At 45.2% G+C, this 16,541-nt stretch overlaps 1 protein-coding gene across 2 annotated transcripts in view; it reads right to left on the reverse strand.

Moving 5' to 3' along the window:
- The window catches only part of LOC123992529 (neuroserpin-like), a 55,390-nt gene that overhangs the window by 11,905 nt on the left and 26,944 nt on the right, over positions 1-16,541 (reverse strand). For both annotated transcript variants that reach the window (XM_046293733.1, XM_046293734.1), the window contains exon 2: positions 1,259-1,525. In XM_046293733.1, coding sequence (XP_046149689.1) covers positions 1,259-1,511 — 253 coding nt within the window. In that variant the 5' untranslated portion in view covers positions 1,512-1,525. The remainder of the gene's footprint in view (positions 1-1,258; positions 1,526-16,541) is intronic.

Consider the following 16,541-nt stretch of genomic DNA (forward strand, 5'->3'; position numbering starts at 1 on the left):
TATTTTTGGGCGCCGATTTGACATTTTTTTTTGTTTTTACACCTTTATTTAATCTTTATTTAACCAGGCAAGTCAGTAAAGAACACATTCTTATCTTCAATTAAGGCCTAGAAATGGTGGGTTAACTGCCTCGTTCAGGAGCAGAACGACAGATGTTCACCTTGTCAGCTCGGGGGATCCAATCTTGCAACCATACAGTTAACTAGTCCAACGCAATAAAGACCTGCCTCTTGTTGCACTCCACAAGGAGACTGCCTGTTACGCAAATGCAGTAAGCCAAATCAATCAATCATAATCACTATTTAACTGCACATGGTTGATGATATTACTAGATGTTATCTAGCGTGTCCTGCGTTGCATATAATCTGACTGAGCATACAAGCATACAAGTATCTAAGTATCTGACTGAGCGGTGGTAGGCAGAAGCAGGTGCGTAAACATTCATTCAAACAGCATATTCGTGCGTTTTGCCAGCAGCTGTTCATTGTGCGTCAAGCATCCGCTGTTTATGACTTCAAGCCTATCAACTCTAGAGGTGAGGTTGGTGTACCCGAGCTAGTTAGTGCGCGCTAATAGCGTTTCAAACGTCACTTGCTCTGAGCCTTGGAGTGGTTGTTCCCCTTGCTCTGCATGGGTAAAGCTGCTTCGAGGGTGGCTGTTGTCGTTGTGTTCCTGGTTCGAGCCCAGGGAGGAGTGAGGAGAGGGACGGAAGCTATACTGTTACACTGGCAATACTAAAGTGCCTATAAGAACATCCAATAGTCAAAGGTTAATGAAATACAAATGGTATAGAGGGAAATAGTCCTAGAATTCCTATAATAACTACAACCTAAAACTTCTTAACTGGGAATATTGAAGACTCATGTTAAAAGGAACCACCAGCTTTCATATGTTCTCATGTTCTGAGCAAGGAACTGAAACGTTAGCTTTCTTACATGGCACATATTGCACTTTTACTTTCTTCTCCAACACTTTGTTTTTTCATTATTTAAACCAAATTGAACACATTTCATTATTTATTTGAGGCTAAATTGATTTTATTGTTGTATTATCTTAAGTTAAAATAAGTCTTCATTCAGTATTGTTGTAATTGTCATTATTACAAATAAATAAAATAAAAAAATTGGCCGATTAATCGGTATTTGCTTTTTTGGTCCTCCAATCATTGGTATCGGCGTTGAAAAATCATAAATCGGTCGACCTCTAGTGTGTATACCTGTAGGTAGGTGGCTGTGTGTGTGTTCTGCAGTGTGTATACCTGTAGGTAGGTGGCTGAAGCCAACAGCCTGGCGTATCTGTGTGAGGGAGGCCCCGCGGGCCCCCAGCTCCACCATGCCAAGGGCCACAGCCACACTCAGGGGGGAGAAGATGATGTTGTCATCCCCCCCCCGCGCCTGCAGCTGGTGGTAGAGTCTGACGGAGAACTCTGCCGTGGTGTCCTCCGGAATGTCAGCGGCATGGCAACCATGGCCCGGCAACAGGAGGAGGGGCAGGAGGCTGAGAATCAACATGGGAAAGCTGAGAGCTAGCGAGAGCGAGAGTGAGAGACAAAGAGAAAGAGAGAGAGAGAGTGGGGGGGTTAGCGGGAGGAGAGAATGACAGAGACGGAACATGTTTCAATCAGGCATGCCAATAAAGCATATTAGTGTATGAATATAGATAGAGGAAAACACACAGGGATAAAACAGGGAGAGAGATGGAATGGGAGGGAAAAAAGAGTAGACAGACTGCTAAACAGCCAGTTATCCTATTGTACAGCTGTAACTACATTTATACTGATAAACAGCCAGTTATCCTACTGTACGGCTGTAACTACATTTATACTGATAAACAGCCAGTTATCCTACTGTACGGCTGTAACTACATTTATACTGATAAACAGCCAGTTATCCTACTGTAAGACTGTAACTACATTTATACTGATAAACAGCCAGTTATCCTACTGTACGACTGTAACTACATTTATACTGATAAACAGCCAGTTATCCTACTGTACGACTGTAACTACATTTATACTGATAAAACAGCCAGTTATCCTACTGTACGACTGTAACTACGTTTATACTGATAAACAGCCAGTTATCCTACTGTACGGCTGTAACTACGTATATACTGATAAACAGCCAGTTATCCTACTGTACGACTGTAACTACATTTATACTGATAAACAGCCAGTTATCCTACTGTACGACTGTAACTACATTTATACTGATAAACAGCCAGTTATCCTACTGTACGACTGTAACTACATTTATACTGATAAACAGCCAGTTATCCTACTGTACGACTGTAACTACATTTATACTGATAAACAGCCAGTTATCCTACTGTACGACTGTAACTACATTTATACTGATAAACAGCCAGTTATCCTACTGTACGGCTGTAACTACATTTATACTGATAAACAGCCAGTTATCCTACTGTACGGCTGTAACTACATTTATACTGTACCAGACAATGAGAGTACAAGGATAAACCCATTTCTAATCAGGGTGTTGTCCAACAATGGAAGTGTTCATGTGAATTTACCTGCAAAAAAGCAGAGAACCATTCACACAGCCCCAATACGTGTATTTTGTTTATAGGGTATAAATGCAGTAATATTGACTAGGTCCTTTGGTTGGTTTTCAATTCCCCATGTTTTTTTCCCCCTACCCCTTTCAGATATATGCAGATGCAGGTACAGTATACAAAGCAGGCATGGTAAAGGCATGGTAAAGGCATGGTAAAGGCATGGTAAAGGCATGGTAAAGGCATGGTAAAATAGTGGGATTTTGGTCTGCCCTCTTTTCACAAAAGGAACACCTACGTGAGAATGCTTTTTCGGTGACTAATGCTCAGCGTTCAACACCATAGTGCCCTCTAAGCTCATTACTAAGCTAAGGACCCTGGGACTAAACACCTCCCTCTACAACTGGATCAACTGGATCCTTTCTGACAGTGAGGTTAGGAAACAACACAGCTGCCACGCTGATCCTCATCACAGGGGCCCCTCAGGGTTGCGTGCTCAGTCCCCTCCTTGTATTCCCTGTTCACCCACGACTGCGTGGCCAGGCACAACTCCAACACCATCATTAAGTTTGCTGACAACACGACGGTGGTAGGCCTGATCATTGACGACGATGAGACAGCCTACAGGGAGGAGGTCAGAGAACTGGCAGTGTGGTGCCAGGAAAACAACAACTCCCTCAACGTGAGCAAGACCAAGCAGCTGATTGTGGACTACAGGAAAAGGATGGCTGAGTCTGCCCCCATTCACATTGACGGTGCTGTAGTGGAGCAGGTTGAGAGCTTCAAGTTCCTTGGTGTCCACATCCCCAACAAATGATCATGGTTCAAACACACCAAGACTGTCTTGAAGAGGGCATTGACAACACCTCTTCCCCCTCAAGAGGCTGAAAAGATTTGGCATGGGTCCCCAGATCATCAAAATGTTGTACAGCTGCACCATTGAGAGCATCTTGACTGGCTGCAGTATGGCAACTGCTCGGCATCAGACCACAAGGCGCTACAGTCTGTAGTGCGTATGGCCCAGTTCATCACTGGAGCCGAGCTTCCTGCGATCCAGGACCTCTTTACCAGGCAGTGTCAGAGGAAGGCCCTAAAAATTGTCAAAGGTTCCAGTCATCCAAGTCATAGACTGTTCTCTCTGCTACCATATGGAAAGCGGTACCGATGCACCAAATCTGGAACCAACAGGAACCTGAACAGCTTCTACCCCCAAGCCATAAGACTGCTAAATAGTTAGTTAAATAGTAACCAAATAGCTACCCGGGTCATCTGAATTGACCCTGCTACTGTTTATTAAACTCAGCAAAAAAAGAAAGGTCCTCTCACTGTCAACTGCATTCATTTTCAGCAAAGTTAACATGTGTAAATATTTGTACCAACATAACAAGATTCAACAACTGAGACATAAACTGAACAAGTTCCATAGACATGTCTAACAGAAACCCAACGAGTTTGTGCCCATATGCGACATTGTTGCCGGTGATGTCTGGTGAGGACCTGCCTTACAACAGGCCTACGAGCCCCCAGTCCAGCCTCTCTCAGCCTATTGCGGACAGTCTGAGCACTGATGGAGGGATTGTGCATTCCTGGTGTAACTCGGCAGTTGTTGTTGCCATCCTGTACCTGTCCCGCAGGTGTGATGTTCGGATATACCAATCCTGTGCAGGTGTTGTTACACATGGTCTGCCACAGCGAGAACAATCAGCTGTCCGTCCTGTCTCCCTGTAGTGCTGTGTTGGGTGTCTCACAGTACAGACATTGCAATTTATTGCCCTGGCCACATCTGCAGTCCTCATGCCTCCTTGCAGCATGCCTAAGGCACATTCACACAGATGAGCAGGGACCCTGGGCATCTTTCTTTTGGTGTTTTTCAGTCAGTAACTGTGACCTTATTTGCCTACCGTCTAAGCTGTTGGTGTCTTAACAACCGTTCCACCGGTGCGTGTTCATTCATTGTTTATGGTTCATTGAACAAGCATGAGAAACCGTGTTTAAACCTTTTACAATGAAGATCTGTGAAGTTATTTGGATCTACTATTACTTTTATTATTACATGTTTTACTTTATATTATTTCTCTATTTCCTTTCTGTCTGCATTTTTGGGATGGAGTGATTATTTCACTGTTAGTTCACACCTGTTGTTTGTAGACCACGTGACAAATAAAATGTGATGTGATGTTGATATGAGAAAAGAGGAGAGGAGGAGAAGGGGAAGAGGAGGAGAGGAGGAAGAGGGGGAGAGGGGGAGAGGAGGAGAGGGAAGAGGAGGAGAGAGGGAGAGGAGGAAGAGGGGGAGAGGAGGAGAGGGGGGGAGGAGGAAGAGGGGGAGAGGAGGGAGGGAAGAGGAGGAAGAGGGGAGAGGAGGAGAGGGGGAGGAGGAGAGGAGGAAGAGGGGAGAGGAGGAGAGGGGGAGGAGGAGAGGAGTAAGAGGGGAGCGGGGGAGAGGAGGAGGGGGGAGAGGAGAAAGAGGGGGAGAGGAGGAAGAGGGGAGAGGACTAGAGGGGAGAGGATGAGAGGAGGAAGAGGGGAGAGATCTACTATTACTTTTATTATTACATGTTTTACTTTATATTATTTCTCTATTTCCTTTCTGTCTGCATTTTTGGGATGGAGTGATTATTTCACTGTTAGTTCACACCTGTTGTTTGTAGACCACGTGACAAATAAAATGTGATGTGATGTTGATATGAGAAAAGAGGAGAGGAGGAGGGGGAAGAGGAGGAGAGGAGGAAGAGGGGAGAGGGGGAGAGGAGGAGAGGGAAGAGGAGGAGAGAGGGAGAGGGGAAGAGGGGGAGGGAGGAGAGGGGGAGGAGGAAGGGGGAGAGAGGAGGAGGGAGAGGGGGAGAGGAGGAGAGGGGGGAGGAGGAGAGGAGGAAGAGGGGAGAGGAGGAGAGGGGGAGGAGGAGAGGAGTAAGAGGGGGAGCGGGGGAGAGGAGGAGAGGGGGAGAGGAGAAAGAGGGGGAGAGGAGGAAGAGGGGGAGAGGACTAGAGGGGGAGAGGATGAGAGGAGGAAGAGGGGAGAGGAGGAGAGGGGGAAGAGGAGGAGGGGAGAGAGGGAGAGGAGGAAGAGAGGGAGAGGAGGAGGAGAGGAGGAAAGGGGGAGGGGAAAGAGGGGGAGAGGAGGAAGGGAGGAGAGGGGAGAGGAGGAGAGGAGGAAGAGGGGGAGAGGAGGAAGAGGGGGAGAGGAGGGAGAGGAGGAGAGGAAGAGGGGGAGAGGAGGAGAGGAGGAGAGGGGGAAGAGTGATGAAACTGTCCTCCTCCAGTGGGTTGTAACTACATTTGTGCTGTCGACTGTAGACAGAAGAAACTCTGTTTGGTGCCAATTTACTAAATGAGCTCATGCATATTTCATCTCCTGCTACATCAGATTTTTCTTCAAAATCTGCTTGCCTCAGTGTCATGAGAATGCCTGTGTGTGTGTGACTATGGACACTGCCTAACCCAACATAGAATATGTGGCATTTATTTTCTTTGCTCCATATCACTCTCCTCTCCCTCCCTTCCGTCCGTCCTTTCCTCCAGTCCACTCTCCTCTCCCTCACTCCCTTCCGTCCTTTCCTCCAGTCCACTCTCCTCTCCCTCCCTCCCTTCAGTCCTTTCCTCCAGTCCACTCTCCTCTCCCTCCCTCCCTTCCGTCCTTTCCTCCAGTCCACTCTCCTCTCCCTCACTCCCTTCCGTCCTTTCCTCCAGTCCACTCTCCTCTCCCTCCCTCCCTTCCGTCCTTTCCTCCAGTCCACTCTCCTCTCCCTCCCTCCCTTCCGTCCTTTCCTCCAGTCCACTCTCCTCTCCCTCCCTCCCTTCCGTCCTTTCCTCCAGTCCACTCTCCTCTCCCCCCTCCCTTCCGTCCTTTCCTCCAGTCCACTCTCCTCTCCCTCCCTCCCACCCGTCCTTTCCTCCAGTCCACTCTCCTCTCCCTCCCGTTCTTTCCTCCAGTCCATTCTCCTCTCCTCTCCCTTCCTTCCTTCCAACCTCCCTCTCTACCTCTCTACCTCCTTACCTACCTACCTCCCTCTCTACCTCCTTACCTACCTACCTTCCTCTCTACCTACCTACTTACCTGCCTACCTCTCTACCTACCTACCTACCTACCTACCTACCTACCTACCTACCTACCTACCTACCTACCTACCTACCTACCTACCTACCTACCTACCTACCTACCTACCTTCCTTCCTCTCTCCCTACCTCCATCCCTCCCTCTCTACCTTCCTCCCTCCCTCCCTCCCTCTCTACCTACCTCCCTCTCTACCTCGCTCCCTCTCTACCTACCTCCCTCCCTCCTTCTCTACCTACCTCCCTCTCACCTACCTCCCTCTCTCGCTACCTACCTACCTCTCTCTCTACCTACCTCTCTCTCTCTCTCTACCTCTCTCTCTCTACCTACCTCCCTCTCTCTCTACCTACCTCCCTCTCTCTCTACCTACCTCCCTCTCTCTCTACCTACCTCTCTCTCTCTACCTACCTCCCTCCCTCCCTCTCTACCTACCTACCTCCCTCTCTCTCTACCTACCCCCTCTCTCTCTACCTACCCCCTCTCTCTCTACCTACCCCCCTCTCTCTCTACCTACCTCCCTTTCTCTCTACCTACCTCTCTCTCTACCTACCTCTCTCTCTACCTACCTCTCTCTCTACCTACCTCTCTCTCTACCTACCTCTATCTACCTCATGTTACACACCGTTCTTAAGGGGACTGGTGTGTTCTGGCTGCTCCTGCTGAACACACACGCAGTTCATGCAGTTCCATCACTCTGCCTTTTACCGTTGCCTGGCAACGCTGTTTTCTGCACAAACAAAGAAAACAGGAGCATGCCACTGCGTTTTTAGCGTGATAGAGGGAATGAGAGAGAGGGACACATACAGAGGGGATGTCCCTCCCTGGTTCTCTGTTGTGTATTGCTGAGCTGCTGAATAGGTTCAGGTACCCTGCATGTTGTTTGTGTGTTTGGTGCTCCGTGTGTGTGTGTGTGCGTGTTACTATCAGATAGATGAGAGTCCCATGCTCCCACACTGGGCTAGAAGCTCCTGTGGGTGCTGGTGACTGGAGTGACATTGTACTTGAGACAACAATGATAGGACTGGATCAATACCGCAGCTCTGTCCTGGTACCAGCTACCCCACCCCAACCGACTCCCCCAACCCCCCTCTCTCTGACTGGCAGACAGAAGCCTACCCACTGGGCACACACGTCAATTCAAAGTGTATTCCATGTTGGTTCAATGTAATTTGATTGAAATGACATGGAAACAATGTTGATTCAACCAGTGTTGTGCCCAGTGAGTAGCCTAGCCTGCCACACAACATGTTCATTCTATCCCCTACAAAACACACAACTATCATATCCATGCAGACTTCCCAAGTTCCGCTCTAGGAATTCATTCCAGAATCCTCTCCAGTGAAATGTGAGACATAGGGCTGTGCCGGTAGTTGAATAACTGTGTAACTGACAGTATTGGATGAAGGCCGTCATGAAAATAAATAACCGGCAAAACTGTTTAAATAGGCCTATATACATTTTTAGGATTGATTTTTATTAACCTTATTTTTTCCTAATGTCGATCAACTTGACCTAATAGCAGGGATGTTTACTAATGATGATAAGCAATTGTTTTGGTAACTTAGTATGTCAATTCAAACTTTCTCCATCTCCTCCTCTTTCCAACTGTCCTTTGATGCTGGAGCAGCTTGGCGCTAGATGCTGGAGCAGCTTGGCGCTAGATGCTGGAGCAGCTTGGCGCTAGATGCTGGAGCAGCTTGGCGCTAGATGCTGGAGCAGCTTGGCGCTAGATGATGGAGCAGCTAGGCGCTAGATGATGGAGCAGCTAGGCGCTAGATGATGGAGCAGCTAGGCGCTAGATGATGGAGCAGCTGGCGCTAGATGATGGAGCAGCTGGCGCTAGATGATGGAGCAGCTAGGTGCTAGATGATGGAGCAGCTAGGTGCTAGATGATGGAGCAGCTAGGCGCTAGATGATTGAGCAGCTAGGCACTAGATGATGGAGCAGCTAGGCGCTAGATGATGGAGCAGCTAGATGATGGAGCAGCTAGATGATGGAGCAGCTAGATGATGGAGCAGCTAGGCGCTAGATGATGGAGCAGCTAGGCGCTAGATGATGGAGCAGCTAGGCGCTAGATGATGGAGTTGCTAGGCGCTAGATGATGGAGCAGCTAGATGATGGAGCAGCTAGATGATGGAGCAGCTAGATGATGGAGCAGCTAGATGATGGAGCAGCTAGGTGCTCGATGCGGGGTGTAGAGCACTACAGCTCATAGCCACTTCAGTAAAAAAAATGGTTTGATGTGTGGACTTTTTTTATACAAATGCACATTTTCATTGCTTGCTAGTAAATGAATACATTTTTTAAAAAGTTGGATGTGTCTGACTATTCATGAATTATTCAACAGCAGACAGCAGTCAAAGTTTGGATGTGTCTGACTATTCATGAATTATTCAACAGCAGTCAAAGTTTGGATGTGTCTGACTATTCATGAATTATTCAACAGTAGTTGAAAAGTTTGGATGTGTCTGACTATTCATGAATTACTCAACAGCAGTCGAAAATGTTGTTGTAGCATGAGGCCTATATTGCACTAATGTTGTGTCAAATGGACAACACACCAATCCTCTCCAACCTGGCATGGTATCATTAGAAACAGAATCTTTTCTTTATTTATAGACTAATCAAGGCTGACTAGCTCGGTCCTGGCCGATATGCTGCCCTAGGAGATATAAAATACAGTGACGGCCCACAATGCACTTCATGAATGCCCCTACCGTTTGTAAAACAGACAATTTATCATTAATCCCTATCATTTGGTTAAAGAAATGTATGTTAATGCATGTATTAATTACAGTAATTTACCGTTCTCATTCTCAGAGTGGAAATGTTGACAGAGTTCAAAACCTGCTACACTTGTGAGAAAAAAAACGTTGTTTATTTCACACCATAATTTACGCACTGAGCATGTCTAGTTTCTCTGTCCTGTTAATGTTGACAGAGGAGGCATAGAAGTACCTGTCCTGTTAATGTTGACAGAGGAGGCATAGAAGCACCTGTCCTGTTAATGTTGACAGAGGAGGCATAGAAGCACCTATCCTGTTAATGTTGACAGAGGAGGCATAGAAGCACCTGTCCTGTTAATGTTGACAGAGAAGGCATAGAAGTACCTGTCCTGTTAATGTTGACAGAGGAGGCATAGAAGCACCTGTCCTGTTAATGTTGACAGAGGAGGCATAGAAGCACCTGTCCTGTTAATGTTGACAGAGGAGGCATAGAAGCACCTGTCCTGTTAATGTTGACAGAGCAGGCATAAAGTACCTGTCCTGTTAATGTTGACAGAGGAGGCATAAAGCACCTGTCCTGTTAATGTTGACAGAGGAGGCATAGAAGCACCTATCCTGTTAATGTTGACAGAGGAGGCATAGAAGTACCTGTCCTGTTAATGGTGACAGAGAAGGCATAGAAGCACCTGTCCTGTTAATGTTGACAGAGCAGGCATAAAGTACCTGTCCTGTTAATGTTGACAGAGCAGGCATAAAGTACCTGTCCTGTTAATGTTGACAGAGGAGGCATAGAAGTACCTGTCCTGCTTCTTGCAAATGTCAAATGTATAAAAGTGCCCAGCACATTTTTGTCTTCCTCTCAAACAGTCAACGAAGTAGTTCCTCACAGTATTTGAAACATATTTCCAATGCTCTCCCGTCGATAATCAGAGTTGCTGGTGAACAGGCTATAGAGATGTTGCGTGTATTTGTCTCTATTTTAATGATTGTCAATTGTCTTCATACTATAGAATAGCCTTCCCATTCATAATTTTACTGTCAATTCATTATCTTAGAGCCTACTTTCAGGATGTTTTAATAGGTTTTAAGGAAAGGAAAAATATTTGCTTGTGTCTGACATACTCTGGTGGCTTTGATTGACGGGTGCTTTTACTGAGGTGTGCGTGTGTGAGTTAGCTGATTCTATATATCTATAGGCCTATATGTTCATTCAGAAAGTTTCCTAAAGTAACCTTCCTGGACTCCATCTATTTAATGACAATCAAACGCTCCTGTCATGATTAGCTTAGGCTACATAATTTCTCTCAATGCGTCATCCTCTCTTGAAGAACAATGCTGTCATGACTGTCCACGAGAATCCAAATAGGTTTGATCAGGATTTGTTTCAAGAGAGTTTTCCCACCAAAACTCTAACATGTTCTAAAGCAAATGCTGGAACAATATTTCTAACATAGAACGTGGGGAATGGTCAGAGCCGATCTATAGAACACTAATGTAATTTTGTTTATTATTTTGTGATGTCATTAAAAATGTTTTACAGGAAATACTGTAACTTGGAAAGTATACCCACTACATGTATGAAGTGTCCACCCTATGTGCTGTGCATGTAATATGAACAATTATGAAAGTGTTTTTGTTAAGAGAGGGATGTGATTTTAGGAGCCATAAGAGAGAATTGTTTTAACATAAACTTTGCACAGTGACAAGTCATTTCCGAGTGAGGTCAGAGAACGTCTCGCCTCACGGAACCGCCCTTTCGAAGAAACTGTATGAAATGATGGGTTTAGAATGAACATATCATACCAGAGAGATGAAGAGCTGCAGCTGCACATTTAAAGTGGTTTAAACTGTGAATCTCAACACGAGGTAGAGACGATAAACTCAGCTCGCGGGCAATCACTGGTACGGATGATTAGCTGTCCTAAGTAAAATATCTAGATAAGCGAATTTAAGTAGGACCATTCTACTACACTGCTCAAACCATCGTACTACGCTACTCTCATCGCCCCACTGGGAACCATCGACACGGCTGGCTAGCCTCTCTTCAAAGAAGCATCTTCAGGAGTGAATGGAAGGAAAATCAACTCTGTAGTTCTGTTCAGGACGACGCGACAAGTCACCGGATATCCACAAAGAACAACAGGAAAATACACGTTGGAACCATTTTGGACAATCAGAGCCTTACAAGTGTGCCGCAAAAATGGTTTTTAATGTATTAAGAGTGTCTTTATCCTGTGTTACCATTTAGTTAGCTAGTAAATAAATAATTAAACCAATTTGTGTAGTACTGAATCATAAGTAAGGCTCTGGTTTTTGCAGATGCAAAGAGGTTACAACGGTTCAGAATGATGATATGATACGAGGTTATGATTCATAAGTTGACTGTTTATAGATGTGATACCTTTAAAGTTTAATTCAGGAGATGGTAACTCTTAAAGAACTGCTCTCATGGTGCCCCAAATCCTAATGAGATAATTGATACATGATTCATTTAAATCGGGTAACAATTAGTTAATTAGATAAATAACAGTCATCAGATTAATGTTAAAGTCAAGTCACGACGATGCCATCGAATGACTGCAGAAGCAGGGTTTGTGAAGTTATGTGAATATTTTGTGGAAAACCCATCAGACTTCGTTTGAATTGTTTGTGGGTCAAAATAGTATCTGTATATGACGAGAACAAGCTCGGCGTATATCTTTTGACTACGTTAATGTTGTGTCAATACGAAAATGCTACAGATCCTCTCCAACCTGGAATTTCTTTGTTGATTAATATTTCTATGTAATAACCTGAATAACAATGACATGCCATGATAATAATGAAGTGTTTTAGGTTTTATTAAGAAGCATATCCATGTAAACATGTGTACAAAACAGAATTGGGACCCCCTCCCCTGAACAGTTATGTTGGTGACCGTATATATTGGATTGGCCAATTACAGTCACCTCTAATTCCAAGACTGTCACAGTCCTAGTGAGACATGTTATGGTGGGCTGGACAATGACTCGGGTCCTCTGTTGTCTCCCTCCCAAAGGGTAAAGAACCTCTCACGTGGCTACAGCTGCTCCCACGCCTGCTCTCATTGGGTAAGAGGAGCATTGTGTGTGGTCCCTCCATAAACCCAACACAGAGGGCAGTTGATGAGCCAGATAAAGACGTGGGAGTGAGGGGTGGCGGAGGGGGGGGGGATTATGTGTCTGATAGTGACACCTGTGTGACCTTATGAGTTGTGGGAGCGGAGCTGTTCTCTTAAAGCAGCCTGCCACCTGTAAGGGTACACCTGCCCTGGTAGTGTAGACAGATTGGGGAGAGAGGGTGAAGGGGGTGGGAGGGAGAGGGATTTGAGCGGGAGAAGGCGGTAAGTGTCTGAGATGGGCATCACCTGAGTGCCACAGGTGAAAACCAACACCTGTTAAACCCATATGCCTCTTAAAAACCCGAGGTGATGCCAGCAGAGCACAAACCCCAGGCACTTTAAAGTCATTTCTGTTTAATCTTCAAGGCTTCTAAAATCAATAGAATTAAACCTGTTGTCCTTTGAAAACAACACGACTGAAACCTGATCCTAAATCACCACAAATATACAGTAGCTGACATTTCCACATTCAGAACATGACGTCATTCACCCCCTCAGACACTTTAGTCCTCAACGACCTTTAAACCCAACACCTTCAAGAAGGCATACTTACCAAGCCAGGAGAATTAAACACAACACATTTAAGGCATACTTACCAAGCCAGGAGAATTAAACCCAACACCTTCAATAAGGCATACTTACCAAGCCAGGAGAATTAAACCCAACACCTTCAAGAAGGCATACTTACCAAGCCAGGAGAATTAAACCCAACACCTTCAAGAAGGCATACTTACCAAGCCAGGAGAATTAAACACAACACCTTTAAGGCATACTTACCAAGCCAGGAGAATTAAACACAACACCTTTAAGGCATACTTACCAAGCCAGGAGAATTAAACCCAACACCTTCAAGAAGGCATACTTACCAAGCCAGGAGAATTAAACACAACACCTTTAAGGCATACTTACCAAGCCAGTAGAATTAAACCCAACACCTTTAAGGCATACTTACCAAGCCAGGAGAATTAAACACAACACCTTTAAGGCATACTTACCAAGCCAGTAGAATTAAACCCAACACCTTTAAGGCATACTTACCAAGCCAGTAGAATTAAACCTAAGCATTACCCCCTGTAGCTGGGCTTATTACACAATATAACACACTTAGGTAGCCTACACACACTGCATGAACAACAATCAGTCATTCCTCTCTCACCCACCCACACACACACACACACAACTTTCTTCCTTTGTTACCATGATGATGGGATGTGATGAACATCATTCTCTCCATGTCCAGAGAAGACAGAAGACTAAAACCCAAATACCCATTCCCTGTATCTCCCCTTAACATGAGAACACACACGTGCCACATGCATACACATAGCACTTGCTACTCCATCATCAGCAGACTCAGTAATTATATAAGAACACCGAGACAGTCTGCTCTTATAATAGCTCCTAACTGAAACACACTTAAAGGGGAATTTCACCCTATAGTCATTACTATATTAAAGGGGAATTTCACCCTGGCCCCCCCATGGCATATAATCATTACTATATTAAAGGGGAATTTCACCCTGGCCCCCCCATGGCATATAGTCATTACTATATTAAAGGGGAATTTCACTATAGTATAGTCATTACTATATTAAAGGGAATTTCACCCTGGCCCCCCATGGCATATAATCATTACTATATTAAAGGGGAATTTCACCCTGGCCCCCCCATGGCATATAGTCATTACTATATTAAAGGGGAATTTCACTATACCCCCAATGGCATATAGTCATTACTATATTAAAGGGAATTTCACCCTGGCCCCCCATGGCATATAGTCATTACTATATTAAAGGGGAATTTCACTATGCCCCCGATGGCATATAATCATTACTATATTAAAGGGGAATTTCACCCTGCCCCCCCCATGGCATATAATCATTACTATATTAAAGGGAATTTCACCCTGGCCCCCCATGGCATATAGTCATTACTATATTAAAGGGAATTTCACTATGCCCCCCATGGCATATAGTCATTACTATATTAAAGGGGAATTTCACCCTGCCCCCCCATGGCATATAATCATTACTATATTAAAGGGAATTTCACCCTGCCCCCCCATGGCATATAGTCATTACTATATTAAAGGGGAATTTCACCCTGGCCCCCATGGCATATAGTCATTACTATATTAAAGGGGAATTTCACCCTGCCCCCCCCCATGGCATATAGTCATTACTATATTAAAGGGGAATTTCACCCTGGCCCTGCCATGGCATATAGTCATTACTATATTAAAGGGGAATTTCACCCTGGCCCTGCCATGGCATATAATCATTACTATATTAAAGGGGAATTTCACCCTGGCCCCCCATGGCATATAGTCATTACTATATTAAAGGGGAATTTCACCCTGGCCCCCCATGGCATATAGTCATTACTATATTAAAGGGGAATTTCACCCTGCCCCCCCATGGCATATAGTCATTACTATATTAAAGGGGAATTTCACCCTGGCCCTGCCATGGCATATAGTCATTACTATATTAAAGGGGAATTTCACCCTGGCCCTGCCATGGCATATAGTCATTACTATATTAAAGGGGAATTTCACCCTGGCCCTGCCATGGCATATAGTCATTACTATATTAAAGGGGAATTTCACCCTGGCCCCCCCATGGCATGTAGTCATTACTATATTAAAGGGGAATTTCACCCTGGCCCTGCCATGGCATATAGTCATTACTATATTAAAGGGGAATTTCACTATACCCCCCAATGGCATATAGTCATTACTATATTAAAGGGGAATTTCACTATGCCCCCCAATGGCATATAGTCATTACTATATTAAAGGGGAATTTCACTATGCCCCCGATGGCATATAGTTATTACTATATTAAAGGGGAATTTCACTATGCCCCCGATGGCATATAGTTATTACTATATTAAAGGGGAATTTCACTATGCCCCCCGATGGCATATAGTCATTACTATATTAAAGGGGAATTTCACTATGCCCCCCGATGGCATATAGTCATTACTATATTAAAGGGGAATTTCACTATGCCCCCCGATGGCATATAGTCATTACTATATTAAAGGGGAATTTCACTATATAGTCATTACCACTATGATGGCATATAGTCATTACTATATTAAAGGGGAATTTCACTATGCCCCCCGATGGCATATAGTCATTACTATATTAAAGGGGAATTTCACGTGAAAATGAGATTCACCGCGATGCTGCCAGTGACTTACGGCTATCCTGCGCTTTACGGTGATTATCAGAGGGATTTTCAGACTGAACTGATGTGATACTGAACTGATGTGATGGGGAATCCATTTTGACAACAGCTGAGAAGTGATACCATTGATTTTTTTTCCCTTCACAACAAAACTGAGCATTCTCTATTAGAGGGAACCTAACATGATTTAGCTGATGGCTCTCTGTGTTTCATAATATTCTTTCAATTTGCAAGAATTGTATCTTTCCAGATAAAGAATCAGAGCAAAACAGCGCCGCTCTGTTTCAAAATGTGTAGGAGGCCATCTATCTGATACTGTCTGGTCCAAACGAGTAGGACACTGTTGCCGCCCGTAGCATTGAAGGCAAGGTTAGCCAGCGAGCATTTGGCCTGTCCCATTCGGTTGATCCCTTTACCAATAAATGTGTTCCCCTAAATCTCTTCCACTAAAAGAGTAAAATGCTAACCACAACCATGTCTTTCCAGGAGACGTGCAGTACCAGCACATCTTCTGCAAGAGGACCAAACAGTTGAGGGTTAAGAAGCCCTACAACACTTTCGGCAGAGTCTTATCCAGCTGGCCGTTCCCCGCAGTCAGGACAGAGTCTTATCCAGCTGGCCGTTCACCGCAGACAGGACAGAGTCTTATCCAGCTGGCCGCTCCCCGCAGACAGGACAGAGTCTTATCCAGCTGGCCGTTCCCCACAGACAGGCCAGAGTCTTATCCAGCTGGCCGTTCCCCGCAGACAGGACAGAGTCTTATCCAGCTGGCCGTTCCCCGCAGACAGGACAGAGTCTTATCCAGCTGTCCGTTCCCCGCAGACAGGACAGAGTCTTATCCAGCTGGCCGTTCACCGCAGACAGGACAGAGTCATATCCAGCTGGCCGTTCACCACAGACCGCACAAGACCAGT

The sequence above is a fragment of the Oncorhynchus gorbuscha genome, linkage group LG13, assembly GCF_021184085.1.
Source record: "Oncorhynchus gorbuscha isolate QuinsamMale2020 ecotype Even-year linkage group LG13, OgorEven_v1.0, whole genome shotgun sequence".
Taxonomy (NCBI): domain Eukaryota; kingdom Metazoa; phylum Chordata; class Actinopteri; order Salmoniformes; family Salmonidae; genus Oncorhynchus; species Oncorhynchus gorbuscha.